Source organism: Oncorhynchus mykiss, chromosome 9, assembly GCF_057628025.1.
Source record: "Oncorhynchus mykiss isolate SJ-2025 chromosome 9, ASM5762802v1, whole genome shotgun sequence".
In the NCBI taxonomy this organism is placed as follows: Eukaryota; Metazoa; Chordata; class Actinopteri; order Salmoniformes; family Salmonidae; genus Oncorhynchus; species Oncorhynchus mykiss.
In genome coordinates this window covers 77,074,143-77,089,800 of record NC_143030.1, presented here as the reverse complement: position 1 = coordinate 77,089,800, position 15,658 = coordinate 77,074,143, and the positions used below count along the sequence as shown (strand labels likewise).

General features: G+C 42.9%; 1 protein-coding gene across 1 annotated transcript; it reads right to left on the bottom strand.

The window, feature by feature from the left end:
* Positions 1-1,761: 1,761 nt before the first annotated feature.
* LOC110532806 (synaptophysin-like protein 2) lies at positions 1,762-9,496 on the bottom strand. Its single transcript, XM_021616949.3, has 6 exons — positions 9,346-9,496; positions 9,084-9,161; positions 7,473-7,594; positions 7,066-7,267; positions 4,215-4,406; positions 1,762-3,586 (listed from the first exon to the last, which is right to left on the bottom strand). The coding sequence occupies exons 1-6, from the start codon at positions 9,361-9,363 to the stop codon at positions 3,452-3,454; spliced, it is 747 nt and encodes a 248-aa protein (XP_021472624.3). The 5' UTR covers positions 9,364-9,496; the 3' UTR covers positions 1,762-3,451.
* Positions 9,497-15,658: the final 6,162 nt, after the last annotated feature.

Below are 15,658 nucleotides of genomic sequence, written 5' to 3'. Positions count from 1 at the left end.
CAACTCGTCAGTGAAGAGCACTTTTTGCCAGTCCTGTCTGGTCCAGCGAAGGTGTGTTTGTGCCCATAGGCGATGTTGTTGCTGGTGATGTCTGGTGAGGACCTGTCTTACAACAGGCCTACAAGCCCTCAGTCCAGGTGCTGACTCATCTTGGCCTCTCTAGCCCTGTAGAGCTGTCCATGGTGCTGACTCACATTGGCCTCTCTAGCCTTCTGGAGATGACCAAGATCCTGCACCTTCCTTTGTAGCGCCCTGCTAATAATGTTCAATGATTGGCTGAACTCTCTTCTCTGTGGATTACGAAGGCTGTGTTTCAGCCTCGCTTCCTTCTCTTTTCCCAACTCCTTGAAGCTACTACTGATTTTAATAATAATAATAATAATAATAATAATGGTTAGAAACATCCGGCCTCTGAAATTTGAGATGCTAGCAACTTCATCCCTTCAGGTCTGTTTTTATTTTGGAACACTGTGTCTGGTGAGGTGTATGCTGGGACGTTAAGATGGTTTTCACTATGGACCAAATGGTAGCAGACTGTCTCAGACAGGCAGGGAAACTACTGGTGCTACAGTATGCACCAGACCAGTAGGCCTCGTTCAGGAAAGTAGAACATTATAGAATGTTCATGTACAGTATAGAGTAAAATAGATTTGAATATCTGTCCTTTTTAAGTATAATATTTAATTTAATTAAAAAATATATCTAGACATAGTCTAGTGACAATGGATTAATTTCAGGGGGTTTGATACTGATACTGGCCAGTTACTCTGTATAAAACGTAATGTTTTAGTGCCACCTGGTGTTGAAATGATGTAACTGATCTCTCCTTGTCCTAGCCCGTTTCAAACTGACCACCATTGTCCCTGTTCCTAAGAACTCAAAAGGTAACCTGCTTACATTACCAATCTCCCTGTAGCGTTCACACCTGTAACTAATCAATGCTGATGAAAGGCTGGTTTCTGGGATGATGGTGTTGATGTGAGCCATGACAACCAACCTTTCAAAGCATTTCACGGCTACAGATGTGAGTGCTACGGAGCGATAGTCATTCAGACAGGTTACCTTGGCCTTCTTTACCAACTCTTTCCCCTTTAATAATTTATAGCATTTGAACAAATAAAATGATACATAACCTTTGACCTTTCTCTCCAAATAAAATTTGTGAAAGAAGGTGATCATTTGAAACATGAAATACAAGGTTAATTAAAAGCAGAACAGGAGTTCATTGACAACTAGAAGTAGTTCTGCCTTCTCATCACATTTAGGTAGAAGAGAGGCACCAAAAAACATACAAGTAACTTAAACCAGTCTTCAGTATTTTTGCGTAACTGGAGTGGTAAAAACAGAAACGGTTGGTGACAAAGGGATTTATCATCAATACTAGGAGGTCAGGTGACCAAGGGATTTATCATCAATACTGGGAGGTCAGGTGACCAAGGGATTTATCATCAATACTGGGAGGTGAGGAGGTCAGGTGACCAAGGGATTTATCATCAATACTGGGAGGTCAGGAGACCAAGGGATTTATCATCAATACTGGGAGGTCAGGAGGTCAGGTGACCAAGGGATTTATCATCAATACTGGGAGGTCAGGAGACCAAGGGATTTATCATCAATACTGGGAGGTCAGGAGGTCAGGCGACAATGGGATTTATCATCAATACTGGGAGGTCAGGTGACCAAGGGATTTATCATCAATACTGGGAGGTCAGGTGACCAAGGGATTTATCATCAATACTGGGAGGTCAGCGTGAAAAAACAGGAGTTTTGATGGCTTTATTTTCTTACAACATTGTTAAAACAATATGGCAAACCATGCTGCACAACAGAGGGACAAAAAGGCACATTTCAAAGACATGGCAGGAAGTACTGTAGGATTGCTGATGGCAGGAAGTACTGTAGGATTGCTGATGGCAGGAAGTACTGTAGGATTGCTGATGGCAGGAAGTACTGTAGGATTGCTGATGGCAGGAAGTACCGTAGGATTGCTGATGGCAGGAAGTACCGTAGGATTGCTGATGGCAGGAAGTACTGTAGGATTGCTGATGGCAGGAAGTACCGTAGGATTGCTGATGGCAGGAAGTACTGTAGGATTGCTGATGGCAGGAAGTACTGTAGGATTGCTTATGGCAGGAAGTACCGTAGGATTGCTGATGGCAGGAAGTACTGTAGGATTGCTGATGGCAGGAAGTACTGTAGGATTGCTGATGGCAGGGTTCCCCAACTGGTGACCTGCGGGCCAGATTGATGTTATTTGGCCTGCAAAGCTTACTGAGCAATTGATCTAAATTGTTGGACATAAGACTAAAAAAAAAACCACCAGCGAATCAGCACCAAGTGCTTTTAATTTGGAACATCTTTTTAAAGTAGTCCCACGCATCAGAGAGATATGTGATCGAATTTCAAATGTAAGCAAGGTTTGTAATGTTTCAGTCAAATACATCTGTTTGGATTTCTATAAATTATTTGTAATTAATGTTCTCCTGCCCCCCCCCCCCTTCATCATCCACAAAAAAATGTTTTTACATAAAAATAAATCAGCCTGCAGCTGAATCTACATTAGTTGATGATCCCTGGCTTTTGGCATCCCTTGAAATGTCAAACCATTTAAAAAAAAACAGAGTGAATATTTATTTTAATTTGCCAAATAACAAGCAGAGAGAGAGAATAACAGTTTGTTAATCTTGTTGTAACATTGATATAAGCACTGCTTTTTTATATATATATATAAATACACAACAAAAACACTAAACCATCCTCAAAGTAACAGCATAAAATGAAAAAAAAAAAAAAAAGTTTCTGATCAACAAAAGAAATTCACACGTTTTGACTCTGAATAAAACGGAGGGATGCATTTGATCGTTGGATTTACTGTGAAACTAAACAATTACCTGCATGAACCAAAACTAGTTCTGACCTAATTGTATGGCGTTCCCCCTTCCGTAATAGCTTGGGTTCGGTTTTGTACCCATTTAGAGAACTTAAAAATGGACCACTTCGAACACTTTGTAATAATACATGTGGCGCTGTCAATGCATGAAAAGAAACGGTTTCCAACTTAATAACCTACTAGAAGACATTTCTAAGCAGTGTTTTGCACCGAATGAGACATGCGACTTTACAAGGCATTTGGAAACGGTATAATGTAGGAACTACTTGGTTGGAGGGAATTTCAGGCCCGGGTACAGATCGGCAGCAAAAAAGCACACACAACGAAATCTCAAAACACACCTCAAAAGACACCAGTGTTTAACAAGTCAGAAATCACATTAGGGGCAAATCTTCACTTCCACAAAAGGCACATTGTCTACCATAGGCATCGATGCATATGACTAAGCGCAAATTTGAGTCAAAGTTAAGATTCGCCCCCAAGATTGGTTAATTTGTGCAGTGCAACTGCTTTGCATGCAGTCTGGAACGTAGCCGTTGACAGCAGGGAACTGCTGCCCAGTTAGGAAGTCATGGGCTTGACACCTAAACCCTCCTCGGCGTCACCAAGGGGGTTGGCTGACTTGTGGAAGGGCGTCTCCTTAAAGATGAACCAGCAGTTACCACCCCACAATATCAGGTTGAGGAATCCAAAGATCTGCCATAAGAGGGGGACAAAAACACATATTTTAGACAGGACAAAAAAATATATATATAATGTTTCTCAGTAAAGAACAATCACATTTCTCAATGGCTCCACGTTACAATTTCTTGAAAATTAATTGAGGGTATGTGTAAGATACATGGAGTCAATTCTGTAGCCAGGGTTGTAATTGGGGGAAAACACAATGGGAATTCGGTTCTCAAGCTAAAGCTCAGGTCGACATGTAAAACGTGTTTTTGAGTCGAGATCCCAGGGTGATTTCCCCGATTCCAAGCATGTACAGATAATTCAGGAGTGTACTGTATTATTGGCTCTCTGGGTACCAAATTTAAAAAAAAAAAATCTTCCAAAAATAATTGTGTTATTGCATGACAAGTCATTTTTCCAACAATTGTTTGCACAGATTATTTCACTGTATCCTTTAAACATTTGTTGATGACATATCATGTTTGAATCATTCTAACTCAATTAAAATGTTAGATTCATATGATATTTTGAGTGTAAGATCAACAAATACTTTTTTTCTCCACAGACTTTTGTTCGTATTCATCTAGGGTGCCAATAATTCAGGAGGGCACTATACGTAGCCACCATTAACAACACTACAGGTAATATAGCCTACCACAGAGGAGTTGAGTCGCCCCATGTGAGGCACTGCTCCTGGTGTGCACTTGTTACCGACGTCCTTGCAGGTGGAGATTAAGCCTACCAGGTTAGAGGGGCTGGTAGCCCACTTCACGTCAGTCAGGCCTTTACCCCAGGCAGAGGAGGACACCAGCCACAGGAAGGTAAAAGCTGCTGTCAACAGCAGGTCCTGTTGAAAGGACACGAGACATTGTAAATAAAAGTATATAAAATGCAGGTTCAAGAGGAAAGTTGGAACATAAAAATCAGACAAACACGCATACAAACAAACAGTATGGAAAGAGCCCATATAAACAACCTCACGTGTTGGTAACACCTGCATCCCACCACCCAATCCAAATAATTACCCAGCACACTTTTTGATTTGAATTGTTATGCATCCGAGTGTGTGAAACTTGAATTAGTGAACGTCAAAGATTTGAAAGTATTTGATGTTTGCTTGATTCAGCTTCGATTTTGCACTTTTGGAACTAATACATTGGTTCCATTGTACTGGGAAAAACGAAATCAAGTGCACCTCAAATATCTGACAACGTACTTGACCCAGATCAACCAACCAAAATATACCAAGAAACTGTCATTGAACATGACTAGTGGCTTCATTATTGCTAGAGTTGACTTCATGAGGAACACACCCCTGATCCTTCCAGAGGAACACACCCCTGATCCTTCCAGAGGAACACACCCCTGATCCTTCCAGAGGAACACACCCCTGATCCTTCCAGAGGAACACACCCCTGATCCTTCAAGAGGAACACACCCCTGATCCTTCAAGAGGAACACACCCCTACCCAGTTCCAGAGGAACACACACCTGACTAGAGGTCGACCGTTTATGATTTTTCAACGCTTATACCGATACAGATTATTGGAGGACCAAAAAAATCCGATACCAATTAAAATCGGCCGATTTTTACATTTATTTGTAATGATGACAGATAAAATAAGTGTTCATTCAGTATTGTTGTAACTTAATATAATATATCAATAAAATCCATTTAGCCTCAAGTAAATAATGAAACATGTTCAATTTGGTTTAAATAATACTAAAACAAAGTGTTGGAGAAGAACGTAAAAGTGCAATATGTGCCATGTAAGAAAGCTAAAGTTTCAGTTCCTTGCTCAGAACATGAGAACATGTGAAAGCTGGTGGTTCCTTTTAAAATGAGTCTTCAATATTCCCAGGTAAGAAGTTTTAGGTTGTAGTTATTATAGGAATTATAGGACTTTTTCCCTCTATACCATTTGTATTTCATTAACCTTTGACTATTGGATGTTCTTATAGGCACTTTAGTATTGCCAATGTAACAGTATAGCTTCCATCCCTCTCCTCGCTCCTCCCTGGGCTCGAACCAGCAACACAACGACAACAGCCACCCTCGAAGGAGCGTTACCCATGCAGAGCAAGGGGAACAACTACTAGAAGGCTCAGAGCGAGTGATGTTTGAAACGCTATTAGCGCGCGCTAACTAGCTAGCCATTTCACTTCGGTTACACCAGCCTCATCTCTGGAGTTGATAGGCTTGAAGTCAAACAGCGCAATGCTTGAAGCACAACGAAGAGCTGCTGGCAAAACGCACGAAAGTGCTGTTTGAATGAATGTTTACGTGCCTGCTTCTGCCTACCACCGCTCAGTCAGATTCTTAGATACTTATATGCTTAGTCAGATTATATGCAACGCAGGACACGCTAGATAATATCTAGTAATATCATCAACCATGTGTACTTAACTCATGAATATGATTGATTGTTTTTTATAAAAGATAAGTTTAATGCTAGCTAGCAAATTACCTTGGCTTCTTACTGCATTTGCGTAACAGGCAAGCTCCTCGTGAGGCAGGTGAAAAGAGCATTGGACTAGTTACCCGTAAGGTTGCAAGATTGGATCCCCCGAGCTGACAAGGTAAAAAAATCTGTCGTTTTGCCCCTGAACAAGACAGTTAACCCACCGCTCCTAGGCCGTCATTGAAAATAAGAATGTGTTCTTAACTGACTTGCCTCGTTAAATAAAGTTGTAAAAAAAAAAAAAAAAAAAATCTATATATTACTATTATTTATTTTTATAAATCGACATCCAAAAATACAGATTTCCAATTGTTATGAAAACTTGAAATCGGCACTAATTTAAAATCACCCATTCCAATTAATCGGTAGACCTCTACCCCTGACCCTACCCAGTTCTGGTTCTTCATTTACAGACCATCTGTTAAGTGCCCTTTCTCTCGTTAAGTGCCCATCACAAGCAGATGTCAAGTGTCTATTTCGTGCCACTGCTCAAGCTCTTTAGCCTTGTTGGGTTCTGAGAATATTAAATAAACTTATTCACGTTACTGAGGGAGAGAGGGTAATGTATAAAGTTTACATTATGTCAGAATATGTTATTGTTAGCCATCAGGGATCCTCTGGGAGGAGAAGAGACACAGTCTGGTACCAATCACCATGACAGCCTTGAGTTGGGGAGGAATGAGCACTTTGGGGTAGAGGTCTGGTTAGATGAAGTGAGGAAGAACAGATATCACTATGGTTCTGTCTAGCAACAGAGATGCATTGGCTGTTCAGATGTGTAGGAGGAGACTCAGCCTAGGAGAAAGGGTTAAATATCAGTGTTTGTGTGAACAAATGTCTGTCTAATGCAGCTGTATTGACACTCTGGGAAGAATAAACTTGCTTTGAGCTTTCATAGTGTCGGTCGAGTTTTTTAACTCAGCATTAAAACCCAACAGCCTTCCAAGTCATTCTATAGACTGGGATTTTGCTCAACGCCTAACATCAACACCTTCCATTGAACACTACAAAGAGCATGAACAGAACAATTCCCAGTTAACTCACCACAATGGGGCCGCGGCTGGTCTGCCTGTAGACGTGCTGGTAGCCCAGGTAGATCACCAGGCTGGCGGTGCTGTAGAGGAAGGCAAACACCCCGATACAGACGTAGAACTCAGCTGAGGAGGAGTGGTCGCCGGTCAGATAGAGCTGGATAGTACTAGAGTCGTTGTTACAGGAGGGGACGATGTATGGATGGGCCATCAGCCTGTGAGAACAGAGATATGTAGAGAGAGAGGGTGGTGTTCAGTAAGGGGAAAAAGTGAAACAGGGATGTACTACCAGAAACTGTCCAATAAGAACACATGATCTTTTGAGTGTAGTCACATGTAGTACAGGGTCATGTTCGGTAGGTTTACGTACGAAACATCACACATCCATACAATTCACCCGTTGACTCCTGTTCTGCTTACCTGAACGGGTAGTTAAAGACGGCAGTGATTTCTTGGCTGGTGCTGCGACCCTGGCACTGCACGTTGATGCTCGTAGCGCCGGCGTAACCCGACGCCGTAGCGAAGGCAAATATGGAGAAGATCTGCAAAAAGACAAAGCCAAGTAAGAACATGACACAATGAAATTAAAGAAACAGTTGACAGCTTATAACTGGATAGAGAGAGAGAGAGAGATATATATATATATACATACATACACACACCTCTTTCTGAAATGACATTCAGTCCAAACAGTGCAGATTAAAACATGTGACTATGCTGGCCTACCAAGCCCAAAAAAAAAAAGGCAGTAACTGGTAATTTGGTCAAAAATGTGTTAGTCATTTTTTGCTACATTGAGAACATCATGTGGACAATCATGTGGACAAGTATCCTGCCTCTATTGTGTTGTGTTTTGGATTAAAATGGGGGTCATGTTAGTAGTTACTGTATAAAGTTACTGTGATACCAAGGTAAATAAAAGCCATTCAGCCATTCACCGTCTGCATTAGTCTGCTTAATCAGGCTGTAATACACACATCCTGAATCAAATGACTTGCAAAGTCATGCAAATGTTCCTTACAAACCAGAATGATGAGTTGAATTACATTTGAACTTACTCTACCAATCATCTAGGCATTTTAATATTTCATTTGAGACAAAATATCCACAGGAAAGTATTGTTTGCCCAACTTGTTCGAGTGCCGGCATTGAAGTTGACATTTCTCTAACCTTGACCATGTAAATTAAATACCTGCTGATTTTAAGTTAGTGCATCGCGTGCACACGTTTGCTCGTGACTGAAGGTATGTGCACTAGACGTAAGTACATGCACACATACTAACCATACCGTAGTGATACAAACTGAAGTCAGCAGGTGTTTACTTGGTTTGAAACATGTTGGAAGTGAAAGAAATTTCAACATCCATACCAGCACTCTAAAAAAAAAAAGTTGGGTAAACATAACAATGCTTTCCTTTGGATATTTTGTCTCAAATTTCAGCCATCTGGACAAAACGCCACAGACAACCAGTAGAGTAATTTCAAATGTAACTGTATTCGACCATCTGACGTATAAAGAACATTTACAGTCTTATTTTCACGCTGCATTTACCAATTAATTGTGTATTACAGTCCGATTAAAGCAGACTACCACTATATATTTATGCAAAAAAAAAAAAAAAAACATGAATTTCAAGGCATTGAAGTTCTCCCCATAACATGCCAGATGATAGTGAGCCCTTGATCAATTACATTACATTACACATAAGGGTAATTGGACTAAATCTTCTGTACGGGGGTGTTTTAAGAGCTAGAAACTGGGACTGAACATTAACACGTACTGCTTGCGGTACGGGTTTTCTTGCCTAAAAACCTTATCTTTCATATCAGCAAGGAATTATATAAAAACACTTAACGTTCAATTGATACACACCTTTATTTAACTAGGCAAGTCAGTTTAAGATCACGTTCTTATTTACAAAGACCGACTACCCATCATTGGTCCTTATAAGGAGTAATCGTCTAGTTAAGGTCCTTAAGATTACATTTGGGCTACATAGCATAATAAGTATCTAGAAAAACAAAACTTACCCATTCGAGCACTCTAATAAATGCCAAGGGCTCTTTCAGGGGTCCCAAGTCCAGGGTAAATCCTGAAGTCTGAATGTTCTTTTGAGATTCAAGAAACAAAAAATGTAAACAGTTTATTAGCTGACTAAGTAGACAAAGTGGAGTTGTCATTCGAGGATAGGCATGCAACCAAATACACAAATAGAAATACCACGCAATTCTTTTGCGCAATAGAAAATGTTATTTAGCAAACATAAACACTTTTTTCTAACGCTGTTTTTACCTGGGATATCCCGTCCATTGTCCCACTGTCGCAAGTCAATTTTCTCGGACAGTATGCAGTACTTTCTCTTTAGACGATTGTTGGTAGGGGGGGAGAAATTGGATGACTTGCTTGGTAATTTCAGAAACTTATGTCAAATTTTTTTTTCTCCAAGTGAAGAGCGCTGCACACGTGTTCACCGACGTTCTTAAAGTGACACGTCCACCTAATTGTATTCGTTTGTATTAACAAGAATACATCCACACAAAAGGTACATGGGGAATATACAGTACCAGTCAAAAGTTTGGACACACCTACTCCTTCCAGGGTTTTTCTTTATTTGTACTATTTTCTACATTGTATAATAATAGTGAAGACATCAAAACTATGAAAAAGCATATGGAATCATGTAGTAACCAAAAAAGTGTTAAACAAATATTTGAGATTCTTTAAAGTAGCCACCTTGTCACCAGCCACCCTGCATAGCAGCATAATGGGTTTCAAATAGAGTGAAACTAGAAGACTTGGTTGATCTACGAGGACAGGTTCGCAACTGGTTCAAATCATACCTCTCTGAGCGGTATCAATTTGTTCAGGAGGGCAACAATTCATCTGAACGCTCCAAGGTTCAAAGTGGCGTTTCCCAAGGTTCTGTGCTTGGACCCCTTTTATTTTCCTTGCACATTCTACATTTTGGTAATGCCTTTAAGTAAGCACAACATGCACTTTGGTTGCTACGCTGATGATACCCAATTGTGTTTATCTTTTAAACCAGACAATGTTTTACAGTCAGCCCACCTTGTGACTTGCATCAAAGATGTTAAACACTGGATGCCAACCAAACTTCTTGCTTTTACATTCTGATAAGATGGAAATGATGCAACCTGGCCACAAGAAACTTACAAACAAAGTGTCAGACCTCACGCTCAACATTGATGGTTGCCTCATTACACCAAACATGGTTGTTAAAAACCTTGGTGTTACCTTTGACCCCGGCCTAACGTTTGACAACCACATAAAGAGCACATCCAAAACAGCATATTTCCATCTCAGGAACATTTCCAGAATTACACACTTCATCTCTCAGCCCCCAAAAAATTCCACTTCTATTTAACTAGGCAATTTACAATGACAACCTAGGAACAGTGGATTAAATGCCTTGTTCAGGGGCAGAACGATAGATTTTTACCTTGTCAGCTCGGGGATTCTATCTAGCAACCTTTCGGTTACTGGCCCAATGCTCTAACCACTAGGCTACCTGTCGCCCCAGATGCCGAGAAACTGGCCCATGCATTTGTTTCATCTAGGCTAGACTACTGTAATGCCCTCCTCTCCAGCTGGTCAAACTTTACTATTAGAAGCCTGTGGAGGCCAGGTCATCTGATGCAGCACTGCATCACTCTCCTTCTTGGTCAAATAGCCCTTACACAGCCTGGATGTGTGTTGGGTTATTGTCCTGTTGAAAAACAAATGATAGTCCCACTAAGCCCAAACCAGATGGGATGGCGTATCGCTGCAGAATGCTGTGGTAGCCATGCTGGTTAAGTGTGCCTTGAATTCTAAATAAATCACTGACAGTGCCACCAGCAAAGCACCCCCACACCATCACACCTCCTCCTCCATGCTTCACGGTGGGAACCACACATGCGGAGATCATCCGTTCACCTACTCTGCGTCTCATAAAGACATGGCGGTTGGAAACAAAAATCTCAAATTTGGACTCATCAGACCAAAGGACAGATTTCCCCCTCTGAAGAGTATGAATTAGGCTGTTTTAGAAAGTATGAATCCATAGCAACTTGCATACACATCGTTTGAAGTACAATAGACCAACATAGCTACTGTAATAGGTCAAAGCTGTGTGCTGGAAAACCTTGGTAGAGCATGGTACGCATTTTAGCGCTCATGTGAATTTCCTTTACTTTTTGGCTTCAGGCCAATGCCAAATTTTCACTTAAAACACAGTATTATGTTTTTCATTTACATGTTTTTTACACTGGATGGTGATTATAAAAAGTTTTGTGTCTTTCAAAAATTACATTTGCGCTTCAAATTTGGTAAAAAAAAATAAAATAAACAAAAGATGGTTTTGTCTCACATAATTTATTGTCCAGGGCCCAGTTTCCCAAAAGCATCTTAAGGCTAAGTTCATCCTTAGAACCTTCATAGATGCATCGTTAAATCTCCGAGCTGTTTCCCAAAACGACCATTAATAAAGTTGCACTTGAAAACCCTCGTTATCTGCCGACTGCCTCAGACCACTTGGCTGTTCTATTCAATCATCCCACTAGGAGCAGCTGGGGACAACTGTTATGAACAGCTGTGACATGAACAGACATTAAATTGCATGGCATCTATTCAACTCTTAATAATAATTTCAATTCAGCCAATCTAGGAGATAAACACATTCAATTTGACTAGAATTTAGGATTTTGCATGGGATTTAAATGCCTGATATGACTGAATTTAAATTGGAAATGCCCTTGATCACAATGGTGATTAGGTGTGCTGTGTTACCACACTAAATAATGTCAAGGGGACAGGCGGCTCTTCATCACAAGGGGGCGCTATTTCTACATACAGCAAGGCAAATGTATTTGATGAAATTGTCCTATCTCATTCATATCAGAAGATTAGAGTGTTTTATAACTAGCCTCTAACAGTTCTGTCCCATATCTACTCTTTCCAGTTCTTGACAGTTAGTCAGTTATGAAGTAGGTAGGCTAATCGGTTTACTCGTGACATATTAAAGACAGATGCAAGACAATAAAACGTGATTCACACTATTGATCACTATGTCCTTTGTTGAACAAGTCGACAAACTTCAGTGACGAACCTTCCTTCCTCTAATATCTATGACTCAATTCACTGGTTTCTCCCTGAACACAAAAGCCTAGCCCACCTTGTGGCCAGACCAGGAATTATTGTTAGAAAGTGCACAGTCACAGTCTTCATATCGTGGAGCACATCTCCAAGAAGGAATAAGGGTTTATTTGTTCTCCACCTTCTGACAGTTGACTGGGCGGCCATTCTGGGGCCGTGGGGGAGGCGTTGCCTGTGTATTGTACAGTTCTGGGGATACGTCCCAAATGGCACCCTTTTCTCTACGTAGTGCACCACCTTTGACCACAAGTAGTGCACTTTGTAGTTAATAGGGTTCCATTTGGGATATGAGTTCCATCTCACAGGAATGCTGCTCTGCAGATCATTGTGCTGCTGTGAGCTTCGGTCGAATAGAGAGAGAGAGAGAGAGAGAGAGAGAGAGAGAGAGAGAGAGAGAGAGAGAGAGAGAGAGAGAGAGAGAGAGAGAGAGAGAGAGAGAGAGAGAGAGAGAGAGAGAGAGAGAGAGAAAGAGAGAGAGTGAGAGAGGAATACGTAGCCGGTAACCACTACAGAGTGGTTGGGGTTGTTTTTCAGAAAGAGAAGTAACTCACCACGCCGGATAACTCACCACAATGTATTCACGTGGCCAATGTTTTGACAGTAGGTCACACAGAGACACTGTGTGACCTTACTTCAATAGACTATTAGGGTCAAGTTTTGGTTCTGGTTCGCCAACTTCAACAGTTTCTGTATATCTGGCTCTCGTTGTTTGTTTACCGTGTGTCTGTCCTCCTGTCTCTAGTTCTGAAACTATTGTCACCAGCAGATGGTAAATAGTGGGCATAGATATGGTATCGAGAGTCCAACACAATTTGGGGAAAATTACACTCAATCTACGGGTGGGGATTGTGTGGATCCTCTCTGACTGTTTGGATGTTGCAGTGTTTTTGGACAACAGGTCACACAGGCTGTAGCAGGGTTGTCATCACTGTCATCTAAATTCTCAAAAGAGACTGTGGTTAGGATCAGGTTTACAGAACGGGTCAGAAAATGAGTCGGGTAGCCAAACAGGTTTGTCTGACCCATGTTGTTTATGTTGACCATTTGGAGTTCTGGAACTGTTATGTTTATGTTTTCACGATACACATGTTTGCGGGCGTGACAACATGGGATCAAAATGAACAGTTTAAACCAACGTGTAACATCTGCCTGAAACTATTGTTGGGGATTGGATGGATGTTAGCTCCTCTAACATCAGCTGGCTAGAGTTGTCATCATCCTGGTTGTTACGTCTTGTGGGTTTCATAACCCCGTCTTTATACCAATTAAATAACGATGAGACGGGAGACAGGAATTCAGTTCAACCATTTATATGAACACGCTCATCTCAACACACACAACTCCCATGATGCTCTGCGGCACAACTCCTATACACAACACTGGTAGTGTGAATGTCCTCTCAGTGACTTGTTGTGGAACTATTCCAGGAGTGGAATGTGACTCAGCATTCTAAAACTCTGGACGACTCTAGAATGTCTTGCATCGGGCTCGACGTTCCGCTGCCTGACTCAGCATTCTAAAACTCTGGACGACTCTAGAATGTCTTCCATCGGGCTCGACGTTCCGCTGCCTGACTCAGCATTCTAAAACTCTGGACGACTCTAGAATGTCTTGCATCGGGCTCGACGTTCCGCTGCCTGACTCAGCATTCTAAAACTCTGGACGACTCTAGAATGTCTTCCATCGGGCTCGACGTTCAGCTGCCTGACTCAGCATTCTAAAACTCTGGGCGACTCTAGAATGTCTTCCATCGGGCTCGACGTTCAGCTGCCTGACTCAGCATTCTGAAACTCTGGACGACTCTAGAATGTCTTCCATCGGGCTCGACGTTCCGCTGCCTGACTCAGCATTCTGAAACTCTGGACGACTCTAGAATGTCTTCCATCGGGCTCGACGTTCCGCTGCCTGACTCAGCATTCTAAAACTCTGGGCGACTCTAGAATGTCTTCCATCGGGCTCGACGTTCCGCTGCCTGGGAAGAGGGATAGGTGTTGGTGAAGGTCCCGTGGTTGTGGTGGTCACTGAATTTTAAAGCCAGCTGGCTGGCGAGAGACTCCAGTCCTTTCTTTCTCTCCAACACCACATGATATCCAGTCATGGGTTCACCCTGGCACAAGGGGTGTCTCATCACATGGCACATTTAAAATCTGTTTCTGACCCACTCCATCTCGTAAAATGAATTAAATCTAATTTAAGGTTGCGTACGGTGAACAAATGACGCTCTTATGTGAGTTATTTCAGGAACAAACAGGAGAGCATAGTAGGGTCAAATAGGCAAGGTTTAACGTTTGATCTGAATGACCCACCCTTGCCAGCACCTCTATCAATTTAGCCTATGGAATGATGTAAGTAACAGGCGTATGGACAGGCAGCCCATTAGACAGGCGAGTGGCCAGACAGACAGATAGACCGACAGGGCAGGCGAGTGGCCAGACAAACAGACGGGCAGGCGAGTGGCCAGACAGACAGACAGACAGACAGACAGACAGACAGACAGACAGACAGACAGACAGACAGGGCAGGCGAGTGGCCAGATAGACAAACAGACAGACCGACAGGACAGGCGAGTGGCCAGACAGACAGACATACCGACAGAGCAGGCGAGTGGCCAGACAGACAGACAGACCGACAGGACAGGTGAGTGGTCAGACAGACAGACAGACCGACAGGGCAGTCGAGTGGCCAGACAGACAGACAGACCGACAGGACAGGCGAGTGGCCAGACAGATAGACAGACCGACAGGGCAGGCGAGTGACCAGACAGACAGACAGACCGACAGAGCAGGCGAGTGGCCAGACAGACAGACAGACCGACAGGGCAGGCGAGTGGCCAGACAGACAGACAGACAGACAGACAGACAGACAGACAGACAGACCGACAGGACAGGCGGGTGGCCAGACAGAAAGACCGACAGGACAGGCGAGTGGCCAGACAGACAGACCGACAGGGCAGACAGACAGACCGACAGGACAGGCGAGTGGCCAGACAGACAGACCGACAGGGCAGGCGAGTGGCCAGACAGACAGACCAACAGGGCAGGCGAGTGGCCAGACAGAGTGGCCAGACAGACAGACAGACAGACAGACCGACAGACAGACAGGGCAGGCGAGTGGCCAGACAGACAGACAGACTGACAGGACAGGCGAGTGGCCAGACAGACAGACCGACAGGACAGGCGAGTGGCCAGACAGACAGACCGACAGGGCAGACAGACAGACAGACAGACCGACAGGACAGGCGAGTGGCCAGACAGACAGACCGACAGGGCAGACGAGTGGCCAGACAAACAGACCGACCGACAGGACAGGCGAGTGGCCAGACAGACGGACAGACAGACTTACAGGGCAGACGAGTGGCCAGACAGACAGACAGACAAGGCAGGCGAGTGGCCAGACAGACAGACAGACCGACATTACAGGACAGGCGAGTGACCAGACAGACAGACAGACC